The 22,612-nt window shown below is 46.2% G+C and overlaps 1 protein-coding gene across 6 annotated transcripts in view; it reads left to right on the top strand.

Annotated features, from left to right (window-relative positions):
* The window catches only part of aop (ETS variant transcription factor anterior open), a 179,995-nt gene that overhangs the window by 146,617 nt on the left and 10,766 nt on the right, over positions 1-22,612 (top strand). For 5 of the 6 annotated variants that reach the window (XM_075690489.1, XM_075690488.1, XM_075690492.1 and 2 more), the window contains 5 exons: positions 8,938-9,045; positions 13,192-13,317; positions 14,048-14,148; positions 17,822-18,034; positions 21,647-21,881. In XM_075690489.1, coding sequence (XP_075546604.1) covers positions 8,938-9,045; positions 13,192-13,317; positions 14,048-14,148; positions 17,822-18,034; positions 21,647-21,881 — 783 coding nt within the window. The remainder of the gene's footprint in view (positions 1-8,937; positions 9,046-13,191; positions 13,318-14,047; positions 14,149-17,821; positions 18,035-21,646; positions 21,882-22,612) is intronic. The other variant, XM_075690490.1, reaches the window with a different exon arrangement.

Genomic DNA, 22,612 nt, shown 5'->3' with positions numbered 1-22,612 from the left:
AATATAACCAACCCTTATATATAGCTTTCATTGATTACGAGAAAGCGTTTGATTCAGTCGAAACCTCAGCAGTCATGGAGGCATTACGGAATCAGGGTGTAGATGAGCCATATGTAAAAATACTGGAAGATATCTATAGCGGCTCCACAGCCACCGTAGTCCTCCATAAAGCAAGCAACAAAATCCCAATAAAGAAAGGCGTCAGGCAGGGAGATACGATATCTCCAATGCTATTCACAGCGCGTTTACAGGAGGTATTCAGAGACCTGGATTGGGAAGAATTGGGGATAAAAGTTAATGGAGAATACCTTAGTAACTTGCGATTCGCTGATGATATTGCCTTGCTTAGTAACTCAGGGGACCAATTGCAATGCATGCTCACTGACCTGGAGAGGCAAAGCAGAAGAGGGGGTCTAAAAATTAATCTGCAGAAAACTAAAGTAATGCTTAACAGTCTCGGGAGAGAACAGCAATTTACAATAGGCAGCGAGGCACTGGAAGTCGTAAGGGAATACATCTACTTAGGGCAGGTAGTGACGGCGGATCCGGATCATGAGACGGAAATAATCAGAAGAATAAGAATGGGCTGGGGTGCGTTTTGGCAGGCATTCCCAAATCATGAACAGCAGGTTGCCATTATCTCTCAAGAGAAAAGTATATAATAGCTGTGTCTTACCAGTACTCACCTACGGGGCAGAAACCTGGAGGCTTACGAAAAGGGTTCTACTCAAATTGAGGACAACGCAACCAGCTATGGAAAGAAGAATGATAGGTGCAACGTTAAGGGATAAGAAAAGAGCAGATTGGGTGAGGGAACAAACGCGAGTTAATGACATCTTAGTTGAAATCAAGAAAAAGAAATGGGCATGGGCAGGACATGTAATGAGGAGGGAAGATAACCGATGGTCATTAAGGGTTACGGACTGGATCCCAAGGGAAGGGAAGCGTAGCAGGGGGCGGCAGAAAGTTAGGTTGGCGGATGGGATTAAGAAGTTTGCAGGGACGGCATGGCCACAATTAGTACATGACCGGGGTTGTTGGAGAAGTATGGGAGAGGCCTTTGCCCTGCAGTGGGCGTAACCAGGCTGATGATGATGATGATGATGATGATGATGATATTGACGACGCACGACTGTAATAGACCTTATTACCCTAGCAATAACATTTGTAAGGCTAGCTTTCCAGCGAGCAAGTTCGCCAAACTAAAGCCGCCATAGTCATTCTTGCGACCAGCACGTGTATACACAGTGCTCAGCGATTGAAATGCTATACTCGGAGGGCATGACTGTCCGCACTTTCTTTTTTTTTTTTGCCACCGGTGGGAACGTCGAACTGATGCATTTTTGTATAATGAGAGCGACAGCCTTTGTGACGCATTATGGCTGCATTCTGCCGGATCACCCATTGATCACCGGGAGCGCGAAAAGCGGCGGCCGCCATACGGCATACGAGTATGGCGTCTGCATCGCCGAGCAGCGCGCAAATACAGCCTGCTTGTACCCTTGTACTATATGACATGGAAAATGTAGACGTAGCTCTCGTGGGGAAACAAGCCCCCTCCCTCCCCCTCCCCAGAATGTGCCCAGCTATAACACTTCGTCTTTACTTAAACGGTGACCGGTTCCGCCATTTGCTTGGCGGAACCGGATAATTATGAAAATGTTCTTATAGTCATCATACAATTTGTATTGGAGCTGGAAACATTCCTAACAATTGCGAACGCATTCCCATTTTGTTTAGCACGTTCTATACGCGATTTATATACCCACGACGCCCCCTTCGATATGCATGTACGGTCGGAGACCTCCTTGATTCCCTCGCGCTCTCTGCGTAAGCGCTAAAGAGGATATTAAGTGCCGATTTAAACGGGGATATGAAGACTATAGAGAGGGGAAAAATTGTTGCTGTCGCATGTTGTTCATGTTCTCTTCGGGGTGGATCTGGGCGCCGCATTCCTAACCTTTTGCCTTTCTAAATGCGGAAGCATTTGTATGCTTGCCCAAAAAATTCCGTCCTTCTGTCCGTCCCGTAAGACGATATCGCTTTCAAGGTAGAGCCCGCAGCGCGGCAGCAGCGAGCGACTTTGGCTTCGCGCTGCCTGTAGCTCCAACGCGAACGGACACAACGCTCGCGAAGCCTCTCGGCACCCCTACCCACCTCCTTTCGCAGGTCGCCTTCAAGATACGGGCCCGCGCGTACCTCTTGAACACGACGCGGCGAATACTCAGCGTGCGGCGCTATCAGTAGTCGGCACTCTCTGCCCGCATCGCAGATCGCTTTCAAGATACGGTCCGCGCGGCCGTGCCGTATACGCAGCCGCAGCACGTTTGGTCACAGTTTATAATGTTTCGACGCGGGGATGGATAAGGCGCTAAAGAGCGATAACGGCTTATAAATATCTGAACGTCATCAGTTATCAACGCAGCTTGCGCCGCCATCCGCACCAGTTCGTGTCGCCGCAGCGCTGTCTTTTGTACTGGCCGGATCAAGTTCCATAACGTTGATAATGACACCGGGCTGCGTGGAGATGACCAAGTGGCACAATGCTTACGCATACTTAGACAATCCCCAGAGGAGTTTCTGCGTGATTTTTTTTTATAGTGCTCCTCACTCGCCTGAGTTTACAGCAGGCGCCGGCAAAAGAATTTTTGTCTCGCATTACACGTTCGCAATCACGAGCTTGAAACTCTCACGCACGTAATATACCTATCGCCCTGGCTGCTTTTCAATAACAAACAGAAGAAGCAATGTAAAGCAAATATATAGGTGATAATGTCGCCTTCACAGAATTCTATAAACGACACAGTTATTTCTCCTAAGAGCTTCGCCATCGATGTTGTGGTGTACACGGGCTGCGGTGCGCCTCAGACAAGCTTTTCCTCTTCTTTCTTTTTTTTTTTTCTCGTCCACCGCTGGTAGAGCAGGCAAGCACAGCACTATCGAGTTGGCTGATTTGCAGCACGTTTCTTGATTTTTTTTTTGTCTGTCATCGCCAATAATAAGAAGAAAGGGGTTACCCGAGGGGCCCGATGTCTGTTTGTTGGATCGCCAATAAGTGTCGCACGTAAAGTTGGCACGATGATAGCAGCTAGGCGTTCGTTTCAGTGCAACTCGACTCACGTATGCCCATCTGTGCTCCTTCCTGCCTTGGTGCCTCTTACGAATTCCCCACTTTCGCGTAGTTACAACAGCGACAGCAGTTGCGTTTAGTTTGCATTTCTCCGTCGAGCTTCCATTTACATTCCGCCGCTGCCCAGCGCCGAAACTCGCGATAGCGGAGCTTGCGCGAATAAAACAGACACTGACGCTTCTTTCAATTGGAGGAGCATAAAAAAAAAAGTAAAAGAGCGAGAAAGCAAACCAGAGCCGTGTGCGCGCATAGCGAATCGCGTCGCTGGCCTCAATTAGCATCGTGTTATTGCGCTGCCGTGCGCGCGCGCAAAGCCTCCTCTGACGTCACGGGGCAGGACGACCGAGAAGGAGGCGAGCAACCGAGAAAAAATAAAAGTGGGGGAGGAGGCACAGCTCTCGTTCGTGGAACGGCGATCGACTCCCTTTTCGCGGGAATCGACACGTCCCACTCGTTAACTCTCTCTCTCTCTCTCTCTCTCTCTCTCTCTCCTTGCCTTTTTCTCGGCGTTCTCTCGCTTTGATTTCACCCCCTTTCCTTTTCTTCGCCTCTATCTCGCTCCTGTTGTGTTTACTCACCAGGCTTTGCCCATGCATTACTACCTTTCTTATCTATCTCGTTTCGTTGTTTCTTCATTCTCTGCGTCGCCCGATCGCCGAGGGGTAATTTTCTTTCCGCTCGCCGCAACCGCGCTGGTTGGAATATATCCTCGCGGACAAAATGACCACCGCCGAAGGAGCGCTTACAGCAACGAAAACTCCTAGTTGGTGGTGGTGGTGTTGGGGAGCTGGCCAACTCTTCCCGGCGCCGCCGCCGTCGTTCGGACATTTACGTAGCTCGCTGCGAACAAAAACAACACGATCGGTGAGAAGCGAACAAACGAGTAAAATGGCGCGAGGGCGCCTTTGGACACTGCCCCGCCAACTTCTGCCAGCCTTTTCCTCTGTAGTTGTTTTATTCGTCCTTTTTGGCTACATTCTTACACCACTACTCGGAGGCTGTGAATACCCGAACGCGCGTCGTATGTATATGTGTGCGTTGGCCATCTTGATATATGGCACTAAATAAGAGGCTGGAGTTAGGGAGGGAGGGAAGGGGGACGGGGAGGGGAAGAATCGGGGTTATATAGATTTGTATATGCCTCCCTATGAGGTATCGTGGACACCCATGAGTCGTCGCACTGAAAGATACACATATATATATATATATATATATATATATATATATATATATATATATATATATATATATATATATATATATATATATATATATATATATATATGAAAAATTTCAATTCTACTTCATTCCTAAATATTTTTGGTAGGCGAGCGCTCAAAAAAGAAAAAGAACGGATCTATCCACTTCAGATTCTTCGAGCCCTCCCTCGTCTGCGTGGTAGACAGTGACAGTGTGGAAATTTAGAGAAAAAATTATTTTACACACCGTCTACGATGCCAAAGCGTGCATGGGTTAGTAGCTCAAACAGACAATATTCCTTTATACAGTCTTGGTATAGAAGTAAGATAAAAATACAGTAACAAGATGTGGGCACACTTTTCTTGCGCACTTGGAAAGCATCATTATCTCGCCGCAAGCACGAAAAAAAAAAAAACATCAATTTCAATCTCGAGTCGTTCTTAATTAGACGGCCGCATACGCGGCTAACATTAGGCGCCTGATTCCGTTGCTAAATCAGGCGAAGGGAAATTACGTGGCGCGAGTGTTATTCCCACCCGTAGCATGTGCTCGACCTTCAGCGTTACTCCACCTGAAGCTTTCTTTTTTTCTTTTTCCTCGTTCTTCCAAATTACTTCTTTTCGTTTTGTGGTCTGCCTGCACTTACTCGTTCAACGTTTTCGGTAATGACGCGTTACACTACTGCTTGTTAGCAGTCCGCTGAAGTCCGGCCATAGAGCGATCCGACGATGTTCGCGGCTACTGACAGCGAAGCTGTCAGCCGCGATAATGGGCGCGTGTACGTCGTGATAAACGTCGTGATAACCGTGATAATGTGCGCGAGTACTTCGGTGAAATGAGATTATATTAATTGGATTTTGGAGGGTTGTAAATTGTCAAGGCCGCGACCTGTACGTACGTACGTACGTACGTATGTATGTATGTATGTATGTATGTATGTATGTATGTATGTATGTATGTATGTATGTATGTATGTATGTCTAGGACTGCCCGTGGCGGTACTTTCAGCCAGTCGGCGTTACGTATGCAGCGTGTCGAACAGTCTACAACTGTTGGGGGCGAATAATCGATGATGCCTATAGTGTTGCCTGCTGTGGCCTTCGAAATCAATGCAGGCTCCGACTCCGAGTCTGCTTAGCGCGCAAAATCCCGCCCCAATTACCACGCGCGAAGTTGTGCGGTAAGCTTATAGTGGTTGGCGTGTCCGGCTCCCACCTGCAGAAGTTTTTTTTTTTTTTTTAGCTTACACAAACCTTAAGTTCTGAGTGCGAGAGCCAGTTGTTATAACGAAACGTTTTAGCTTATTCACTCATGGGATACTAGCACTTGCTAGGAACGTAGACGACGGTTTGATTTGGGACCATGAGCTAGCGTGTATTGGTGTATAAACATTGACGCAGTACCAAGGCTGTCACGCTTTCGTTCTCCAGATCTTGGACTAGAAGCAAGTGTTCTTGCGGTGTTCGCTATAAGTATCACGAGAGAAGTCCGTGGCACGACTCCCGCGCAAGAGAGCTTCGCGTCTCGTTTGCGACCGGTCTATCGATTTAAGCGAGAGATCGTATCAACAGGAATTGCTTGTGACCTCGGCTACGGAGACAAAACCGCATTTGTAGATCTAAACATGTGCTGCGAGCGTGTCAGTCTTGTTCGTCAGAAGACAGGCCCTGTACGATGAAGCACGATCTCGAATTATCTTTTGTTTGTCTATTCTATTCCTTTTTTTTTAATGAACAGTGCCTGGCGCGTTACGCGCTCTGTCGTGAAACAACGCGCACGGCGCGCGCTAAGCAGTGCACCGGAGAGGGGAGGGGAAGGGACATAAGACGGAGTAGGCGCTTGACGCGTCTACACTATAACTCCCTGTCCTTAGCGCTGTGCGGCGTTTCCTGTAGAGACAACGCAGCTTCACAAACCGACCCACCGGTCGACCAATCTTCGGAACGGTGTGCCAGGCAGACGCATATCTCTCGTCACTGCTACGCGCTCGCTCGCTCGTTCGTTCGCTTTGCGCGGCATCTCGGCTCTGGGCTTTCGCGCACAGAAAGAGCGAGAGAGCCGGTGCGGCGATGCGTAGCCATGCCTGCCATGTCCGGTGGTTGTTGGCTCTGCTGGCTTCCTTTTTGCATCCGCCCTTTCTTTTTATTTTATTTTCTTTCGTATTCTAGAGTGAGAGCTCGCCAGAGCGCTTTTCTATTCATCTCCAATATTTCGCTCCTGCTTTTCTTTCCTCTCGCCCTCTCTCGTTATTTCTATCCATCTTTCTCATCAGACTCGCTATCCACTGTACTACGTGCCTCTTTCCTATAACACGCACCGCGGTGGCCTTGAGACTCGCCGGCGCCCAGTGGATATGGCCGGCCGAAGCGAAACAAGTCACCGAAATGAAAAGAAGCAAGAACGGGCCAGAGAATCTACTTTGCGGAACGACGACGGGGCGATGCGATGCTGCAAACTAAAGAAGAATGCGCGGAGAGGGAGCGTTGGAAAAGAAAGAAAGAAAAAGCCGGAGTCAAATGTATGGTCGCGTGTGTGTCGCTGGAAGCGCGCCACTTCCTCCTGCTTAGAGGAAGTGGACGCCCCTCACCTTCAATTCTCCTTCACGGCTCTGTTCTCGTGCTTTTGTTTTCTTTCATTCTTTTTCGATTGCCCATCTCCTTGCGTGCGTCCTCCCGCTCACTGGCGACGATGTTCCTCTTCTCTGGTTTCTCTTTTGTAACCCTGCGTCTGTGGTTTCGTTTTTTTTTGCATCAACTCATGCCCCTTTCCCCCACCTCTTGTCTTTCTCTTACCCAACACTTTCTGTTTTCCATGTCCGCTCTAGTGATTCTTTTTCTCTCGCGTTTTGTTTTCCCGTTCTTTTATCCTACTCGTGCCCGAGCGTTATCATTACTCGCGCGCGAGCGCCCCTCGGCTGCAGCCGCTAACTCTTTAGGGGGATGTTTTTCTTTCCTCGTGCGGTGGAAGGAACGGGTGGCTATAGAGAGAGCGCGAAAGGATAAAAAGAAGGAAAAAGAAATACAGCGAAAGAAGAAAACTTGAGGAAAGAAACGAACGGCGAAGAAAGATTGCCGGCGGTATTTCTTTCTTTTCGGTTTCTTCGTTTTTCCTTTAGCTCGCCTGCCTGCCTGCCTGGATGACCGTGGTCTTGGTCGTCGTCGCCGCCGTCGACGGACGTCGCGTTCCAAGGCGACCGCTTTCACCCTCGTTGCGTGTTGTGTGACCGGGCTAACACACATGCCTCCTCCCTGTTCCTCCATCTATAAGGTGGAGGAGGGAAGCGTGGCTTTTCTAGAGGAAAGAGTTGAAAGAGGAGGGGGGGTATGCCAAAGGGACGAATGACTAAAGAGAAAACAACGAACAAGCGGACGAGTAGTAGGGTGGGGGCAGGGGGGAAGGAAACGCCACTCGCCATCGTCGCCCTTTACCATCTACCGCTCGCGCCGAAGAGGACGTCTCCCCCTTCTCTGTGCTCTCTCTCCCCTCCGATGGCTGTAGTGCAGTTTAGCGCGCGGTAGTTTCCCCGAGGAAATAGCTGCCTCCGCTACCACGGTCGCGCCTTTTCTCTCTGGCGAGCTCTCACTCTCTAGACGCAGCAGCTGGTGGAAGTCGGGTTTCGCGAAGGCGTCGGCGCGGTTGTGCTTGCCGTCGGAGGTGCTGCTACGCCGTTGGTGTCGTCTAGTCGACTACCAACCGAGAAGGAGCACGCGAATCTTCGCCTCGTCTCGAAACCGTTCTGTGAGATACCGAGTTCCGACGCTGGGCGTCAGTTTGCGTCCGCACCAACCCGTCGCTTGGAAGATCTGCGAAGCGATCCGAGTGTTGTATTTTGTTTGGCCGGCGATTCGTCGTCTCAGCGTCTCTTGATGACCGAAGACGTGTCCGTGGCGACGACGCTATGATCTACGTGCGGCGCTGTCCGTTTTGCGTACCGGGACCCGGTGCTCTTCCTCTGGATAATTTTCCCACGACAAGCTGACTCAACCCGCTGCGCATTCTTACTCTGCTACAAACATCGCTGTTCGGTGCCGGCCACTCGGATGTCGAGGATAATTCGGGATCCTAACACGTTGAGGACAGGCCGTGCCCTTGCTTGTCCGGAGTCCCGCTGTTTCTCCGCGCACCCCCTCGCGATCATGTGCGCCGTTCTGATGCATACGAATTCAACGCGGCCATCCTCTAGTCAGTTCTGCTAACGACGTATCCATTTACCGTGCCTTACACACCGGAGACATAAAAACAACAACAAAACGGTGAACTACCTCTGTGCTCATTTGTTGCTCCGCACATCTTGATACCCGCCACATCGTGTCCGTCGCGCGCGAGCCTTCTGCTTTCGCATACCCAGCGCGCTGCGTCTGCCTGTGCCGACGGGTACAGCTGCCCACCGGCACACGACACCCCGCGGTGGTCGCGCTCTTGACCGCGTTGAATGTGCCCCGCACACTCCGCGGTGTTCGGCGGTGGCCGCGGCCTGCGCTACTGTTATTACGGCTCGCTCGCCGAGCCCGTGGCGGCGATGAGGAGCGCGGAGGCGGCGGCGGCGGCAGCGGCGTCGGCGGCCGCCCACTTTGCCATGAACTCTCTCCTGTGCGACTCCGTTCCAGGCAACGACCCGCGCCAGTGGAGCAAGCACAACGTGTCCATGTGGCTCGAGTGGTGCACCGAACAGTTCTCCCTGGTGCCCACGGATTCGGAGAACTTCCACATGAACGGTGAGTGAAAAGTGCGCGTCGGTGCCATCGGCAAGGGGCAACCGCAAGGAAGTGGCCTCCGAAATCGGATGGCGCGCGCTGTCGCTGCGCGCCAGCGAATCTCGGAGGCCGTGACATTTCAGACGTATTTTCGGCGGCGCGTCGCCACGCAGCTGAGGGAATAAGAGAGATACTAAGCTGCGTTGTTTGTTATGGTCGAGATGGATGCCATGAGGCTTTGGATTACATTTGTTAATCTCACGGTGTACATTACGACCAGCATTGCGGTGCTATGCCGAAAAATACATCCGAAATGCATCACTCGGTCGCACCTTCACAGCATGACTAGAGTGGGCTCGATGCGAAGGGAAATATGGCTGCGAGAGGAGATCCAGTGTCCCGGAATTAATGTTGCAGTAACCTTGGTAATCAGCTAACAGCTTGAACGTGCTTATGAAACCTAGCTGTGACCTGTGTTCACAGAGCGTTTCGTAAGCAGTAGTTATTTGTATGAACTGGTGTCAGCCTTTCGTTGCAGATGACATAATAGTCAAAACGAAGGGCCGATGACAAGTATTCATTACGGAAAAAAAAAACACAGGAAAGAAAGAGCTTGTGAGTTAATTGGTCTGTGTTGTCACAAACTGCTCGGCTTCACTGTACGGCTAACGCCGTGACAATGCAGGGATTGTGGCACGAGCTCAGGACGTTGTATTTGGATTTTCCTTGCAGCGAGTAAATTGCAGAAGGGGACAGCCGTGTACAAGGCGCACTTTCGAGCGCGACGAAAAGGCTTGCGCGGCCCGTGCTATGCGGTGAAGCTAGCTTGCCGGTTCTGTCTGCTTCGAGCGTTTCCCGAAGTGCAGGCGGGCGCCATTTACATCCGCGGTTAAACAACATCGATTCAGTGTCATGTGATGAATGTCCTTATGCTTACAAGAAACATTACTCATTCGATTAACTTCAACAAATTTAATGTGTCGCTGAAGACAACAGTTCACGTGTGTTAGTCAGTTACCTTTCTACAATGGCAAAAGACGCCACTCTTACCACAAAGAGGCTTGGTAGGCCATAAAACAAGTGCAAAAAGGAAACGCCGGTGGCGACGCTGCCTTCAGGTTCCCGCACCACTTCGCTGTGACGTCATGGATCTTTAGTGCGTCAGCTAGAGCCTGGTTAATTGCTTATAGGTAAAAAATTGACTACATTGCGTCTTTTCGGAGCCAAAGATTGAACATAGCACGTTTCGAGAACTGCTCCTGACTCAACGTGGTCCTAATACGAGAACACAATCCGTGACGTCGCACTAACTAACTGTTGCTGAGGTTCTGGCGAGAAATTAAAAAAAAAAACATATCTTTTCCCACTCGTTTCTCTAATAGTCAACTTATAGCACGAGATTAACAGATAGTTTTCGAAAACACTTTATTCGTCTTAAGTAGAATACGAATTGAGTATGAATAGTAAGTATAGGGGGGGGGGATATAGAATTGAGGAGTTGCACAGATGCATACATTCGCAAGAAAAATATTTATTTCAGATCAATTAGGTACCATGCTTGTATTGCCTAGTGAAAAAGACGGCAAACTCACAAGGACTGAGGGTCTGCTTTAAACACAAGGTCACTAATTGTTATTTAGAAAAAAACTGCCTACGTAAGCTTTCAACCTGAAATCAAGTGTTTGACAAGAACTCGTCTGGTCGAGAATAATCAGAGGTAAAATGGGTGCCGACCCCAAACATAAATAGCAAGACATTCTGGCACCCATACACGAGCCATGTTCTCCAAAGAAAAAAAAAAAAAAAGATCGGACGATGATTATCTTCCAATTTTCATTCCTTTCTGAAAACAAATGGCTGCCAAAAAGAATCGCAAGTGGGCAAGCAATGAAAAATAAAGCTGCTTAATTTAAGGACTTCCGTGCTGTAAATATGTAATATGACCCATTGCACGCAAATGATCTCCTTGTAGCCTAAAATATAACACTGCTACACAACTAGACTGCCATAATCGCTATGACAAACTACAAGCGATAATCACAGGTTGTCATGTATGCAACAGCCACGACACCAAAAACCAAATTAGCATAATAATTTTTTTTCTGCATCGCTTTGACAATTTTTGTAGCTGTTTCATTTCTGATAACTTGCAATACATTGTTTGTCGCAGACGGATAACACCACTAGGTTAGCAGTCGGCTTTAGGGAAATATTTTGTTAGTTTCATACATTCGAAAATACCAAACGTTTCTTTTTTTTTAAATATGAATACTTAGTTTGCATTTTTCTATTTGTATTCGAAACTTTGAATATTCGCCCACCGCTAACGTAAACTGATTTTGTGTTTCTCGAGTGTCCCCTTAGTTCACCTGAAAGATTTGGGTCAACCAAATTGAGTTGCCTAACATCCCCCAGGGGCAATACAACGAGTCCTACACAGAAGAAAACACAAAATAAAGAAATGTTGAGCGAACTCGGCATGAGGCAAGTTCCAGTTCTATAAAATTTTGTGACGCTGAGGATCGTATACTTGGTCACGCAGCACAATTTATGAAGCTGCGTGGCGATAATACCGCCTACTGCCACCACTGTCTCTTACAGTAGCTGTTATGCCTTCCTTCAAATGGTCAGTTACTTACGTATGCACAGACATGTGTGGAAAATGTCTGCTCTGAACGTTGCTGCCAAAGTGAAAATGTTCAACTGGACTATAAGTAATTCTGGATTCTTCTGCAATTTCCACCTGTAACCGTTAATTTTATCTATTCCTGGTGTGCTGACTGGCTAATGACGTTTAACTCGTCTAAATGTAAAATGCCGTCAAAAAAAAAAAAAAAAAGAAAAAATCAGCCGTTTATATGTGCGGGAATAATTTCGCATTTTGGCCTAGAGTTAATTTTAACCTTACTGCTGGTGCACAAATGGTGCACATGGGGACAAGATATGCAACTAGCGTCCTATATGTACATCGCCCATGACATCGCCGCTAACACCGATCGCAGCTTAGACAATGACGCCTCGGCTAATAAAGCTAGTGCCAGTGTCACATGGCAACTTCCCATTGCGATCGAGCCCGATCTGGAATATAATTTTCGCGATTTGTTCCCTTTAGTAGCTCGTGCAAAGGAACCACTTTCGATCCGTATCGGGCTAGATCGCGATCGAACACGCGTCGTGTGACACCCGTATAATAATGATGATAATAATAGTGGATTCTTCGGTTATTATGCGATGCTTTCAGTTTTTGTTTCAGTTTATTCTCCATTTAATAATAATGAATATGTAACAGACAGTATGCAGGCGAGTCCCAAAGTCAATGACTGCAGCGGGACCCTCGGTTCCACTGCAGTTCCATTGAGCAATAACCGGCACCCTCTACTGGAACCTGGAACCAGAGCAATCTTGGAGACAGTATTCTCGGGCTGTCACTTTCGGTGATAGCTTCACCAGATGTTGCACCCCATGAAGCACAGGAAGGTTAAAGAATGTCTAAAATACTTCTTAATGGATAAGGGAAACTTTCCGTCTAAAGGAAGTCTCAGTTTAAGCATTATTTGGATGCGCCCTTTTATAAAACCTCCTGTAGCTGTAACACAGCTAAGTGATTAGATGTCCAGACTTCTTGAAGGAAGTTCTTGGGAATTTTTGGATGTCTATTTGCATTTACAAAATTCGACTTTAGCAATCACAATTAATTTATGTCAGAACTAACAATAATCGTTTATGCAGTCATAAAATATTTTTTTTAGAAGCTCGGCTGAGAAAAAGCGCGCAAGATTCAGCATTGGTGGCGTCCGCCTATACGGCTAACATCGTTTCGGGCATTGTGCCAAACTCGCTGTCTTTGCAGTGCTAAGAGTGCTGTGTACTTTGACATGTCCTGTGCAGAGTCTCACGAAAGTGAAACTATCCCCAAAAGTGATAGCCTGAGAACACCTCCTCAGTTCAACTCCAGTAGCCTTACACTGGTCTAGAATCATTATACTGGTACTTGAACCAGTTCAAGACCACTGGCTTTCTGCTGAGATCACTTGAAACGAGTAGCAGAGCAGTTGGTTTCCAACTGGTACCACTTCGAATCATTTCATTCCAGCTGGAATCAAAGAAAACCAGTTGTGAGATTTTTGCCTGGGTGCTCATGTTCCACTCTGTGCCTATCAAACGCAGGAAAGGCGTTGTGCCTGCTGTCCAAGGCAGACTTTCTGGAGCGAGCCCCTAAGGCAGGAGATGTCCTCTTCAATGCTCTCCAGCTTCTTTTGCACAGGGCTCTGCACACAGCAAGGCTCACTAATGGTGAGTTTGGGCTTCTGAGCTCGTCTTCTGCTTGTCTTTGCCTGAATATCAATTTGTTCGCCTTTCTTGTTTGGCATGTGACATTTGTAAGTGCTGCTGTTGTCATATTTAATACACACAGAAGTGTAACTGCCCAAGTATAAGTACAGATATTGCTGGCACATATTTTGTTGTATAATCCCGCATTACTGAATGCTCTGACAGGAGCCTGTAATGTACCTTTAAACAAACACACACACGAGCACAGACAAACACACACACAAACACACAAACAAATCAATAAATCAATAAATATATGCAAATACATACATCAATCCTTTCTCAGTAATTTGCATTGGAGTCCACAACTTTAATTGGAGTTGTGGACGTTTCATTACAATATCTTCATTAGATGCTTGCTTGCAGTGCGTCTTGTAAAAGAATTGGACTTTGGGGCTCAAATTGCCATGTAATTAATCTGTTAAATTACCTACTTCACCATTTTGAAGCACCACCAGTCATGGCAGCAGTTATTTCATTGCTCTACTTCAGCAGGGATATAGGGGCCGAAGTTCCAGAGGGATGAAGTCATAGTAGGCTTGAGGCTTATAGGGCTGTTAGGACCTGCTGTAAGTCTGTGGTTCATTTGAAACACAAATGTGCATGTTACACGCAGTCATCTTATCCGAACTGTGTGCTTGCAATAAAAAAGCGTTAACTTATGGTTTGCCTGCATTCGCTTCTCTTCCAGGTACACATGGTAATGGATCCGTGCCCAGAAACACGGTCATCACGAGAGATATCCAGGGGTTTGGCCAGGTTTTGCTACAAGACCCAACATCTTACAATCAGGTGAGTAATCATTCATTTGCATCTTACTAACAAGCATACCAGTGACAATTGTCCAGAGGCCGCATGCCTGATTGATTCATAGTGTTTTAACGTCTCCAAGCAACATTGAGACTATGAGAAACAGTGGTTTGGAAAGGCTCCGTAATAAGTTTTACCACCTGGGGATCTTTCATGTGCACCTAAATCTAAGTACACAAGTATTTTTCTTTATTTTGTCCCCTTCAAAGTGCGGCCACCATGGCCGGAAATCGAAACTGCAACCTCCTCCTGTTCAGCAGCAGAATGCCATAGCCAGTGAGCCTTGGCAGTGGGTCGAGACCCATTGGGGAAGGAGCATGTACCGACAAATAAACGTATGCAAACACCTTTTATTTTTAATTGCAATGAAGCCTTCCTTTTTCTGTTTTTATGATGCTCTCATCTTCCACCTTCCGTATTGGGAACAGTTTGATGAAGGTTGTGAAATATTGGCTTTTATATACTCAGTCGCTGCAGTTTGCCGATACGTATAGTAAGTCACCTCGTAGATATATGGTTTACTTTTGCTTTATTTGTACTTCAATGGCCTCTCACTGGGCCCCATCGCAAATTTTAGTTATACACTGGAAGTTGTAAAATGCCGTCTTAGGCACCTTTTAGCAAAATAGTTTTTCATGTCGGTTCATTATTGGAGGAGGTTTGAGACATTAAATGCCCTGTTACCATGGGCTAGGAGGCGAGCGTCACTACTAATGGATACACTCTCTCCTTTTTCCTCAAGTAGCATCCACACGTGGTGTCCCTTTCTTGCCTTCTTCTATACCGGAGCTGAGAGTCCGCGTTATGTTCACATGGCAAGCCCTGCCTGCTTGTTTCTTTATTCTCTTCCTTTTTTTTTTTGTTGCACGGTGCAATCACAGCAATGGCATTTGACCTCTCGCATTGGATGATTAACCGAAGTCACTTGTCATGGGGAGTGACGTAGCTAGCACCGTGCTTTATGTAAGTGCACTTGTGCATGTTACCTTGAATCTTTGGCTGAAAGCAGAGGTTCCCTGAGAGGAGGGCATGCAGCATTTGGTTTGATACTTCAGCTGCTTTTGTGGCACCCAGTGCTGTAATACTTTTGCACACATGATTGTAAGTGGGTGATGTACACACTGCGCTGACCCGGTCGCGGTTGCTTAGTGGCGATTGTGTTGGGCTGCTAAGCACGAGGACACGGGATCAAGTCCCGACCATGGCGGCCGCATTTCGATGGAGGGTGAAATGCGAAAACACCCGTGTACTTAGATTTAGGTGCACGTTAAAGAACCCCAGGTGGTCTAAATTTCCGGAGCCCCCCACTAAGGTGCGCCTCATAATGAGATAGTGGTTTGTGCGATAGTGACCCCATAATTTTTTTTTTCACGCTGTGCTTGTCTGTTCAACATGGCTAAATGTGGTGAAGGGCCCTTAAATATCAAATCGAGTTTGGAAATGTTTGGAAACAAATCATGAAAAGCACAGAAGATGTAAAATATTGATAATATGAATGTCTGTTCAAGAAGAAAGTCACGTGACAGATGTATTCTGTACATTTGGTAACTGGCAAACGGTACATTGCACCATGGACTCAACACGCATACCATGAGATAAGCTTTCGAAGCCTTTTGTGGAAAATATGTTTTCTGGCAGCTTCAGAACACAGCTGAGGTAGTGGAAAACAAGACAGACAACCACACATTCTTAGTGCTCTAAATTTATAGGGCTTTTTATAGAAAAATTCTAACCACCTAAATGCCAGCTAAGTGTTTAAGGAGACTAATTTAAGAGACACACCTCTGAACTTTTAGAGGTATGTGTTTTGTGGACATTTTCATGGGATCTACAGTATCGGTAAAACATGCGTTAGAGTTTCTGTGTAATCGCTTTCACAGTTAGCAAAAGGAAGTGCTAAATCTTGCTTAAAACTTCGTAAAAACAAAGATGCAGTGACATTTGAGAATATAAGAATACAGTAAAAGCTCGTCAATTCAAACTTACAGTTCATTCGAACTGACCTGCACCCTAGTCCCGGCATAGCCTTTTGTATTTGAATGGGAGAAAACTCCCGACAATTCAAATGTTTCGGTATCCACATTGGTTAATTCGAACTGAAGCTTCTGGTTTACAGCGCCTGGTTTGTATGGCTAGCGCCATCTGTGTGTCTGAGAGCTCAACTTCATGGCCGTGGCGAACAGCTGTTTCCATGGCGCATGCACCCACTCCGTCTTGCATGTACCCGTGCCATTCAGGTAGCGTGCGCACACGCTGCTGCGACAGCTACTTCCCTTCCACAGCGGACACTGCCGGCACCAGTGCTCCAGTGTACGTTCACGGAGTCGCAACAGAAGAAACGCAAGCTAATGCAAATTACTGATTACTTAAAATTTTGATTGCGTTAACCCTGCCCTGTAAATAAACGTGTCTTGGAGCACAAATAATGCATATATTTCGACATTAAGGCTCGATGCTCACATGAATGCATGTCTGTGCTTACTTATGGTGTATAGCTGACTGATCAAATAATTTTGTTCGCTGTTCAAACTCCATGGACTTAATTTACGAAATCACCTGCCACAAACATGTAATAGCGCCTAATTCATGATAACGAGACCAGAGGTGGCTTCTTTGGGTTTTGCGCACGCAGCGTGGTGTGATGGCCCTTCATTCTAGTGCCCTCTCGCTAATTCGAACTCCGCCTAATTCAAACAAGCTTATGGTCCTCTTCAAGTTTGAATTAATGAGCTTTTACTGTATCTTACTTTATACAGGCTATACCTTAAGCATCATTTCCAAAAAGAAAATAAAGGGGGGGGGATAGGCAAAGCCCAGAGGCAATCTTGCCAAAATCTATCAAAGCACTAAATTGAGATTTTGATAACAAATGTGCCTCATAATCAGACCATGGCTTGGCATCTAAAACCCCAGCATTGAATTTTTTAAGTCTAAAATTAGAGTTTCAGAAATAGCAGATGCAAGCAGCTTGCACATACTAAAGCAACCTTAGTGTACCAAATGGCATTCATGGTGGAGCACAAGTACATAACCTTACCGTTTCTGAAACACGATGGGCAATGAACAAGCGAAGTGCATCATGTGAGCAGTCCAGATATTCGAATGAATTGACGAGACCCATTCTAAAGTGCAGTTGCAAAGTAAACATAGTCATCGCAAGGTGACCACAGGTTCATTGATTTATTTATACGTACCGCAGCTCGCATGGGCTATACAGCAGGAGTAGGAAAAATGGAGACAATTGGTTAATACATGTGCCGCAAACATAATAAAAAGTAATCGTAACATGCACATAGCAAACACATTTATATAATACAGTGTAGAACAGTAAATAAGGAATATTCAGTGAGAAGTACTGTACAAATCGAGTTACAGCAGAAAAGTGTGAGAACAAATGAAGTGCAAGAAAATGCGCATGAACATAACAGCATGAAGTGTTTTCAATAGGTTGTAAGAACTGGGATAGAGGCAAAGAGCAAGTGAGCACAATGTACAGCAAAGTACATTTTCATATATATATATATATATATATATATATATATATATATATATATATATATATATATATATATATGAGCCATGAGCCTAATAGGGTGTGCCACCACGATTACCATTGTTGTAGCATGGACTCACGTTGGGCCCCATTTGTGCCTAGCCCCTGCAGGTGTCTCCTTTGTCAGCAGAGGTGGACAGCACTGTGATTCTGAGCCCCGACCCCAGCTCGGGTGGCGAGAGTGTCCAGGGGGACTCTGCTGGCATGCAGGCTGGCAGCAGCACACCATCGTCCAATGGAGGAGGACCTGGCTCAGCCAAAAACTCCTCTCCACCTCCGTCCCTCGCAGCCACGCCCTTGCTAGTGGACAAGCAGGTGCATTCCCATCTTCTTGCTCAGCACGTTCACTGTGGGGTAGCGCTTTTAATGTGAGACAGGGTTCTCCGCATGCCACCCATTGCTCCGGTTTACAGTTCCCATGGTTTCTATTTCTTTTTTTCTTCTTGTAAATTTCCAGGTGTGCCTTTTATCATATGGGGAAATATTTAAAAAAATCTGAAGTAGAAATTGAGAAAGTTTCATTTTTTAATGCACTCACAATGAAAATCTCATCAGGAATCGGGCTTTGGGAGGTACCAGCGCACCGTGCATTGTGCAGCTTTCCCTTGGCGCCACGGTGCCATCTTGGCACCATTCTAAAGCGGGAGAGAGGTCCTGCTTCTGAAGAGGCCCACTCAGCAAGGGGCCCATCCCTCAAATTTCTGGGGAAAACCCTGATGTGAGAACATTCTTTGCCTAACCCCACTCACTATTGCCTGGCTGGCTGGGTCTGGCCTCAAAACTATGGCCTTGTAAAAAAGACACAAAATTTAGCCCTCCTGAGGAATCGAACGTGCGCCTGCAGCACTGTAAGCAACTACCCTCGGCAATGCTCTAACAATTGATGAGGGGGAGGAATTCTGCATATCTTACTTCAGCAAGCACCATCTTGTAATAGCTGTCTTGGGCACAACAAGTGAAATGAACAATGATGTAATGGAGTCTGAAGAAGGTGTGTAAATTAGATTATTATCGTAGATTACTTTTGCCGAAATTTGTTAAGGGTTCGGCTCTGGTGCATCCCAGCCAACTAGTAGGTTACATGTCAAATCTCTCAGATGCAATGTGAATCACCAGTGAGTCACGTGCCTTTGCGTCTCACTCTCGAGCTCCACAGACATGGCTCTGCCCAGTTTGTGATTGGAAGCAGCAGAAATGCTTTTCCTGTGTTTACTTCTCACAGTGGAATTGCTTTCACATGACAGAAAAGACCTGTGTTTTCAGAGCTCTGCAAGGGCAAATAGCTGCCACGACATCTAGCAGTGAACTATGCTAAAGTGACTGTGTGAAGCTTAGTTTCGAACCCAGTGTATAATTGTTCTTTAAATGCTTGAAATTGTTTTGGCTCTGTCTGTCCGACTATTCCATCACTCAACCATCGTCGTCATAATTTCCTCAAAGTCCTTGTGACATTGCCATCAGGCCACTTCGCAAGAAACCAATTTTATCCATTATGTACTGCTATTGGAGTTCAGCTAATGCCTCTGCAGCAGATCCTGTAGAGCATGTCACTCTACAGGATCATTTCCCACCAAAATCTCTTGCCCCAAGAAGATACTCGCCCCAACCCAGTTCCAGAAATCTAAGCATAAGTGCGCTGAGGCCGCTTGTCCTCGCCAAGCAGCGCAGACACCGGAGGCCTGCGCTTCCCTACTAGAACGCACACGGATTGCGGAATGTGAATTATACAAGTCCATGAATTCAATGAACCAATGAACATTGAATAATTCGGACATATGTATCATAATGTAACACAATGCACATAAAACAGTTCCTCTTCAACAGTGTCATTCCTGCTGAACATGTCACCAGCTCACACACGTTACAACTGTGGTTGCCATTTTGCTTCTGAACATTCCGTTCTAACCAAACAATGCTTTGCATCATGTCGAGCTCAAGTAGTGTTGTGGCTGCAGGAATTTCTTTATATTGCTTCTCGCTCTCTCCAAATTCAACCTCTTTTACTAATAGAAAATTATCTTGCAGATGCAGTGCGTCTTCATATTTATTCATTACATCATTATATGGTCACATTAATTATTCATTAACTCAAACTCGAGCATTGGCTGTCAACTCAGTATTTATGAGTTGATTCGAAAGGAGCCAGTCCATCTATGACTGAAGGAAACTTAAGAAGTACCATATTAGCACTGGCACAATACTTGACTATACAGTGAAAAACCAGGTTGTGGAACCTTCTTGTAGAATGTGTGTCTGCCATCAGCCACAAATTCCTTTGTCACGTTAAAGTGTTTATATGCAAACAGGAGGTTAGATAGAATAATCTGTACTTGTCAGTATGTATAAATGTTGGCTGGTTTGTTATGCTCGAGGGTATTCGGCTGCTTCTTTTGCAGCCACTGGCTGACTGTGGCACATTGGCTGGCATTAACTCGCCACACACCACTTTCCTGGCATTAAAGTGCTTTAGGCCTTAAAGGCTTAACCTATGCTACCATCCACTGCTTGCCTTCATGTTGTTGCAGCCAAGCAGGCATGCAAAACTTTGGACTTATGCTGCAAGACTGTTTTCATATTCGAACGTTTTGTGCCTTGGAGAACATGAGGGCATAATTTTGACCACATCGTTGTATGTAGCATCTTCGTGTCGGGTTTGTCTGTATTCGAGGCATGGTTACGTTACACTCAAGCGCAGTGTGAGACAGTGTGCCATCAGTCGCGCCTGCCAGGGTGCTCAGGAACTAATGGCGCACACTTCGGATAATCGGTGACAGATGACGACTGATGATACTGCGATGGAATTTGGCGATCGTGTAGGGTTTCTTTGGCAGGAACAATAGTGCTGTGTGATAGGTAGAGTTACTATGCTTCCATTGTTCTTTATCAAATAAAGGTTTGTTGCCTCGACAGTTTAAAAACGCTTCTGGTAGGCCACTCGTTGAATTCCTGAGTGAATTGAAGATGGCATCCTGTGACTTCAAGTGACAAGAAAATCTGGAGTGTTCCAAACTGAGCACTGCATCCATTCTCCTTGCTACTACACGGCCTGTAGGCTATTCTCTTTGTCCTAGAACAAAAGGACATTGTATTTGCTGCTGTACTCCTACTGTCATTGCTGTGGGGTGCAAACGTTGCGGGCTGATGACTGACAGTGGCACTGATGACGCCACTGATGTAACCAATCGGACGAAAGAACAGACCACACACACACACTGGTTTGCATTTTTGCTTACTTGCCGCTCTTGCCACACGGCTCCCAATTTGGAAGGCATAGCTACGCCGCATCTGCTTTCTTGTATAATTTTGCAGGGTGTTGTGAATTTAGTACGGCGAAGTCCAACGCCCAAACAACCACATGTAAATGACTTGTTTGACCACTGGCACTTGTGGTATAGCTTCCATTTAATGCCTCAGATTTTCTTTCATGACACTGTAGAAATATCAGGACATAGAAATTGTGGGTAAACACACTTCATTATATTTAGCCTAAAATTACATTGTATCCAATGGACATGAAGTTGTGAAAAGTACAACAATTTCTTACATTGAGGATTTCGTTACGGTGAAGTTCATTAGCATATTGAAATTTAACCTTGCATCATTGTGCTTGTGACACTTTTGTTGCCCATTCTCCATCAAGCGTCTGTTTTATCATGCAGTTTTTCACCAAAAGCTGCGATGTCGGCTTAGTGGCTTAAATTCATATCCCAGTAGCAGGTTGAAGAATTTGCTCAAAATCCTGACTTTCTTGTTCACATGCGGTCGAGTGCCTTGCTTTTGGTTTTTTTGTTTCAGGCTTGGTATTTATGTTTCTCTTGGCGTCCTTCTGATTTGTTTCGTGTGTTCAAACTTGCCAGTGGCATGCTGAAACATGACGTGCTACTACTTGGAGCTACACCGCATCTGCTTTCTCGTACCGTTTTGCAGGGTGTCGTGGATTTAGTGCGGCGGAGTCCAACGCCGCCAACTCAAGTCGTCTTCCCACCAAGGGGAGGGATGTCGGCGTTTCCAGGCATGCTCCCTGACGTGGCACTGCACTCGATGATGCCACCCGTGGCTGCCAAGCCGCCGCAGCTGCCACCTCCGGTGGCACTCGCCGTGCCTCCGGTGACAGCACCCACAACTGGCCGTGTTGTTGCTGACGCCCCAGGTGATAAAATGAGTGAGTGTGCCTCATTTGGTTTTATTTCTCATGAAAAAAAAAATGGTAACAAGTAGTTTTGCTAAGGAAAACCACGAGTTGAGGTTGAATACATCTTATCAGGCGCACATAATTCCCTGTCTACTCCTTGGCGAGAAAGGTGTGATGATTTTCATCATCATCAGTCTATTTAGGTCTATTGTGGTATGGTCTTTCTAAGCATCCTGTTAGTACTTCTGCTCACTGGAATGCGGTTTCATCCTGTGCTTGTAGGTTTTCTAATCACATCGCTATCTAATCTTCTGCCACTATGGATTGAGTTTTCGTTCCTTTGGCACTGACCTGTTACTCTGATATGCTACTGTTTATCAGCTGTACATGATGAACTGCATTTATTGCTCATAATCTCAACTAGAACATCGGCTATCAACGTTTCCTGTCTAGTGTACATTGACATTTATTTTCCCATGTCTTAGCTGCTCGCTTATAATGTTCCATTACGTTATTCATTTCACGTGTATAGGTGATGGTGTTCAGTAATGATGAGTGTGCAAGCTTAAGTTGCAATGTCTCACTGTGGATTAGCCATGCAGTGATCAGCTCTGCCATGAAAGCAAAATATTCATAGGATGTTTGGAACTTTAGCTGAGGGCTGGCTCTTGTTCTTTCCTTTTTTTTTCTGTAGGAACTTGGCAAGCACTTGGAAGAACAAGAGTGCTTTTTTGTGATTTAGCTCAGAGATGACATGAAGC

The sequence above is a fragment of the Dermacentor variabilis genome, chromosome 4 (assembly GCF_050947875.1).
Source record: "Dermacentor variabilis isolate Ectoservices chromosome 4, ASM5094787v1, whole genome shotgun sequence".
NCBI classification, from domain to species: Eukaryota; Metazoa; Arthropoda; class Arachnida; order Ixodida; family Ixodidae; genus Dermacentor; species Dermacentor variabilis.
The sequence above is the reverse complement of the archived record's forward strand: the minus strand, read 5'-3'. Positions and strand labels throughout refer to the sequence as shown.